This window comes from Sphaeroforma arctica (assembly GCF_001186125.1).
Source record: "Sphaeroforma arctica JP610 unplaced genomic scaffold supercont1.21, whole genome shotgun sequence".
NCBI lineage: Eukaryota > Ichthyosporea > Ichthyophonida > Sphaeroforma > Sphaeroforma arctica.
Window position 1 is genome coordinate 165,031 of NW_014040537.1, and position 5,593 is coordinate 170,623.

Sequence of the window (5,593 nt, forward strand, 5' to 3'; positions counted from 1 at the left end):
CGTTACGTACGTAAGAACGAACAACAACTACTACTACTCTACTACTATATATATATATATATATATATATATATATATATATATATATATATATATATATATAGCTGTATAGCAAGTCATGAGTGTTATAGCAACACGCATAGCTTTCAAATATGGATAAGAAACAGTTTTTGAATCGAACCGAATGTGCACATTAAGATAATTCTCAATATTCAGGCCACAAATCTATTCGTGGCCGTACGATATATGATTGACTTTAGACCATTTGCAATAGTAATGGCCGCTGATACATGATCCGACATACGTATATAGCTGTGTTGACCCCTTCGCGTGTTGAGTATAAAAAAATCTTCCCATATGTTCAATGAAAGCTTAATAGAACATATATACATCGATTCTTACTGGGCTACAAAACGAACTGTCAACCAAGATATACCTTACACTTACATATATCGAAACACACGCATGTATGAGTAGGCGAGCGGGTTTCGGAGGCCAAAATACATTTTCTTGGAGGTCATATTTTTAACTAGTAGTAGGCAGACGCTAGTATAAAATGAATTAATTTTTAATTTAGACAGCTATCCCTTGTGAAAGTTCCAAAAGTAAAACAGCGTGAAGCGATATGGAAGTAAAATCTTCAAATACGTAGTAGAATAGTTGGCAATGTGGCTTTATAACACAGCTTCTCTCTTATAGTGCGGTTTTCATTAGCGAATTGCAGCGAATTGAACTACATCCAAACTATGCGTACAGTATTAACATATAGCTCTTCATTTTCCGCCTGTAGATATAGATAGATTATGATCTTCAATTGTAAACGGCCTCCTCAATTGTAAGTTTGTAACCTCTAATGATATTTAACGCTCTTTGTGATTTTTTCCAATTCACCCGCGCAAACTGGCCTTTACTCATATCATGATGGATGAGCAGATTTGCCATACAGTTTCTCTAGAAAAAAAACATAAATTTTCAAAGCTCACTCTGAAGAAGTCTGCCGACTTCAGTTCGAAAAAAAATCAGGGTTCTAAAAATAGATTATTGCAATATCTACCCCCGTGTGACAGTACAATTTCACCCACAGGCCCATGTAGAGGCCCACAGTCCCATCGGTCCATCCATGTGTAGCTGTTTTAAAATTACCACGAGCGGCAAGTGATTCGGTGACGTGCACACAGCGGAAACTCTTGCGAATCGCAAAAATAATTGTACATAGACTACACAACACCGTTACACTACGGTCTTTTTGCAATAACGTAACCGTATTTATTGTCAATATGGGTAGATACGCCGCTGCTCCTCTAGACGAGAGCAAGTCTGCCAAGGCCAAGGGGTCTCACCTTCGTGTGCACATGAAGAACACGCGTGAGACTGCCATGGCCATCAAGAACATGCCTCTAAAGGGTGCCATTCAGTACCTTGAGGATGTCAAGGAGAAGAAGCGCATCATCCCCTTCCGTCGCTTCAAGGGAGATGTCGGACGCCACGCCCAGTGCAAGGAGTTCGGAGTGACCCAGGGACGTTGGCCCGTAAAGTCCTGTAACTATCTTTTGGATCTTCTGCGCAATGCCGAGAGCAATGCTGAGACCAAGGGACTGGACATCGATAACCTTACCATCAACCACATCCAGGTTAACCAGGCCCCCTACATGCGCAGACGTACATACCGTGCACACGGTCGTATCAATCCTTACATGTCCTCTCCTTGCCACATCGAGCTTATCGTAGGCGAGAAGTTCGAGAACGTACCCAAGGCCGAGGAGACCGCATCCGTGCGCAAGACCACTCGTTAAGTGCATCTAAGCAGTGGAGAGTTAATTCACATTTAGAATTATAATGCGAAGCCGTGTGTGGTTCGAGGTGTGTGTATATACAGGCATGTGGCGGAGGATATAGCTGAGGAGAAAATAGGAAAAAAAATTACACTAGCTAAAGGGTGTATATCTACAACAATGTCAGCAAACTAGTATATTATTACAGTGCTACTTGGTCCAAGTCGATGGGGCACACAAAACGACGATAGAAGCCGGACGATTATTTTTGTGCACAAGCAAATTACGCACAACAATGTCCGTATTGTGCGGTATATGTGTTGGCTGTGCAATGGGACGATCAAGATGGATACAGAATGGATGCGCCTGAGATAGCTGTGTAAGATACTGTGTGCTTTTGTTGTAATAAAGCCTGCCTGTGTTAACATCCTTTGTCTGAATATAAGTATGTTTTCTTTTGTGTGTGGCTACGTACATCCGTTTAGCTTTACTGCGTTTATTCAGGAATCAATATTTGTTTGTGTATGCATACAAGCATATACCAAATGTTTCTTTATGACCTTGTTTGTATGGAAGTGCATTGTGAACGAATACATCGGAAGTAGTGCGACTGCTTTGAAAAATTTGCGCGTGGAAAGTGTTCTGCATCCGTGGTATGTTTGCCAGGCGTGTGAATACGTTTCTTATTATGCTGTGCTGTCGCATTCAAAGCATATAGTTTATTTTGGTAGTATATGCTAGTGATATCATTTGACGCAGATTATAGGCTTCACGAGTCTGGACTCTGGTACGATTATGTTTCTATATTTGATGCAATATACGCTAGTGTTAGCTCGTGTATGTGAATAATGCTAGTGTCAATTTTTGTTTGCATAAATATACTATATTTCGAGACATCAAGTTTGTCAATTGTTCTTTTCTTGTTCATCGTAATATTTGCATGACCAGTCAGTTATGTATACGTTTGTGAGTTTTTTTATCAGTTACAATATGCGCTGTGCTATTTTCACGTATAGTCATGCGCTAGTGCCTATACTCTTCAGGTTTACGATTCAGTTGGATTTGGGTTATTAGTGTGTATTGATGCTATCATGATTTGTGATGATATTCATAGTTGCTGTCGATTCTCGAATTAGAAAAGTAGCTATATCTTATGTATGTGTCTACACTTGTACAATACCGCTTGTGGAAAGTTATATCATTTCGTGGCTCGTATGCCTTGGATTGTGTTGATATATTCCATATTTTCTGTGGAAGTAGCTCCTTCAGGGAATACAAGTCGAGTGTGGATATAGAAGTAGTAGCATCCTTGCGTATATTGATACTGCAGACCATGGAAAGTGGTACCATACTTTCAGTGCTTCAGTTACACGGTAGGTGATCGAGTGGCTGAAGATGCCGTATAGGTCCGAGTTGTATGCAAACAATAAGCTCAGCGCCGCTGAGAAATATCCGAAGGCGTGTAGTATACTACATTTTACGATGGTAGGGCTATACCGCTAGAATGGAGTGTTACTATCTTGTAAAATAGATTTTGCGATTCGAAAGTGGTACTATCGGTTTATAGTAATCGGCAGTACAACAAGCCAGTCTCCTGTACAGTATTTCAGAAAATTATCTTTGTTATAGGTTTTACCCGTGGCTAGGGAAGAAGATCTAGTACTCCACCAGTTGTCACTAGCGTGTGAAGTACAACTATATAAAGTAGAATTTAGACAGTGTGTTGTGTATTTGCTAATAGAATCATTATAGCAATATCCGTACGAGCCAGATCAACAGTAACAGTGCGAAGGGGTTGAAGTAGATTTTGGTGGTGCAATGTTTGCACGTGTTGGGATAGAGATGACCTCGCCAATTCGCTGTCTTGGATGAAAATTTGGATGTTGTCCTCGATACTGTACACGGGGACGGGTTTGCGACATCCACACACATTAGAAGGGGCTAGCTACCGTTCGATAGTCACATCTTTTATTGGAGAGACGCAGTCCGCTTGCGTTGGAGTATTCACCGATGAACCGGAAACTCAGCTGTGGCGGAATGACTCGATAGTGAAGATCTTCCTGACAGGTCGAGACTTGGTAAACGACATAGTTGTGTTGGCTACGAGAGACAAGAACGCATCTGAAACTTGTATAAACTCGATGATGAGAAGACGATGGCTATACTGTCCACCAGATCGTGTATGCTTTCTCTAAACAATAGGGCATCCCATCGGGTGTGGGGTCACAGGGACCAACTGAAAGGCGTAAATAAATGACTGGCCCATCTGTCTCGAAGTAAATCAACCCTCAAACCGTTTTTGATGAAATATTTATATTGTTTGCATTGCTTGTTAGCGAGTACGTTATTAGAACTCGTATGGTTTGACCTGAGGGCTGAGGCCTACACTAGATGTCATATATAGTTGGAAATCACTGCAGATATTGATTCTCAGAATCATTTGAAAACAGACTTGGTTATATCTCAAATACATGTACATTTGTATGTTACAGAACTCAAATTGAGTTGAGATTCATGTACATAAAATGACGGGTGGATACAGGCGAATTTATATTCGTTTTCGCTTGGCATGTGCACTTGCACCGCAAGTGCATAACGGTGGCGGTACATAGAAGCTACTTCCAATGACTTGTTAAATTTATTGTGTATGTTCTCGCCGACTAACACGGTGCATCCCCTCATCCCTCGGCCTCCATCGCCATTTCTATGTAACTGCCTTGTCCAGCAGAATAAATATATACCAGTGGAGCTTCACTTTTTCACATAATAAGTTATACAGTGAAGACTATGTATTTCCCCTATGAAAAGTACTCGTTAAGTATTAGCCAGAGCATCCTCGGCAACCACAGTGCACGCACTCGATAACCTTCTCCTCTTCTAGTTTTTTCTTTGGCACGCGACATATACACTGAGTTCCAAAGTTGGTGTCGCGGGTTTGAATACACCGCAGGCAGCAAAGATTCTCATATCCAGACTGGAAGTGAAGGGTAGGAAAAACATGTGTGTTGCGTTAGTATTGATAGGATCCAAGACTAGAGTTCAAAATTGAAAGCACGGGCGATGTATCGAAGTACAATAAAAATGGATGCAGACAGATCCGGTGAATATTTGCATGTAATAGCTGCATATGTTTAAATAAATATACGGAACACTTTTGAACCAAGGTTGATAAACGATCAAAGCCTTCTAGCCATAGCTCAGGGCTGCGCCAGTCACGCAAGAGCAAGTGACACCGACCGATACATACCTTCTTCCATTTGGCGATTAGGTTAGCGTCCGCATACTTCTCCTTTAGGCAGTATTCATAGAGATCCTTGGAAATAGCTTTGCGCTTGTAGAACAGATCGTATACGTATTTCGAGCGTTGATGGTGCACTCGAAAGATAGGCCACGTCGATTCTGATTTACGTTTGCCCTCGTGTGATTCATTGACAGCTGTGCATAAAAATATTATGTACAATAAGTAATGATATACCGTATTCGAAGTCGAGGAAAAGTAACACAACATGGAAGCCACTCATGATACAAAGGCACGCGACAAAACAAGGTCCTTTCTAATCATACGCGCGACGATAAACATAAATTGACTACACATGTAGAATAATCATTGACGATACCATGACTATTTACATACGTAGAAGTGTATATATTATAACAGCGAAATATATATATTTATATATATATACATATATCTATATATATATATATATATATATATGTATATAACTATATATATATATATATATATATATATATATATATATATATATATATATATATATATATATATATAATATAACTAATATATATGTATACAGCAC

At 39.9% G+C, this 5,593-nt stretch overlaps 2 protein-coding genes across 2 annotated transcripts in view; one reads left to right on the top strand and one right to left on the bottom strand.

Moving 5' to 3' along the window:
- Positions 1-1,111: 1,111 nt before the first annotated feature.
- Positions 1,112-2,468, top strand: SARC_00636 (60S ribosomal protein L17). The gene has a single exon (XM_014305677.1). It carries the CDS (start codon positions 1,278-1,280, stop codon positions 1,791-1,793), a length of 516 nt encoding a protein of 171 aa, XP_014161152.1. The 5' UTR covers positions 1,112-1,277; the 3' UTR covers positions 1,794-2,468.
- Positions 2,469-4,305: 1,837 nt separating this feature from the next.
- Positions 4,306-5,593, bottom strand: part of SARC_00637 (protein BUD31) — a 3,057-nt gene continuing 1,769 nt past the window's right edge. Inside the window, exons 2-3 of the mRNA XM_014305678.1 lie at positions 5,020-5,207; positions 4,306-4,746 (exon numbers count right to left, since the gene is read on the bottom strand). Of these exons, the coding sequence (XP_014161153.1) occupies positions 4,594-4,746; positions 5,020-5,207 (341 nt within the window). The 3' untranslated portion in view covers positions 4,306-4,593. The remainder of the gene's footprint in view (positions 4,747-5,019; positions 5,208-5,593) is intronic.

What these genes read in the sequence shown, in the direction of transcription:
- SARC_00636 (XM_014305677.1), top strand. Translation starts at nt 1,278, where the DNA reads ATGGGTAGATACGCCGCTGCTCCTCTAGACGAGAGCAAGTCTGCCAAG.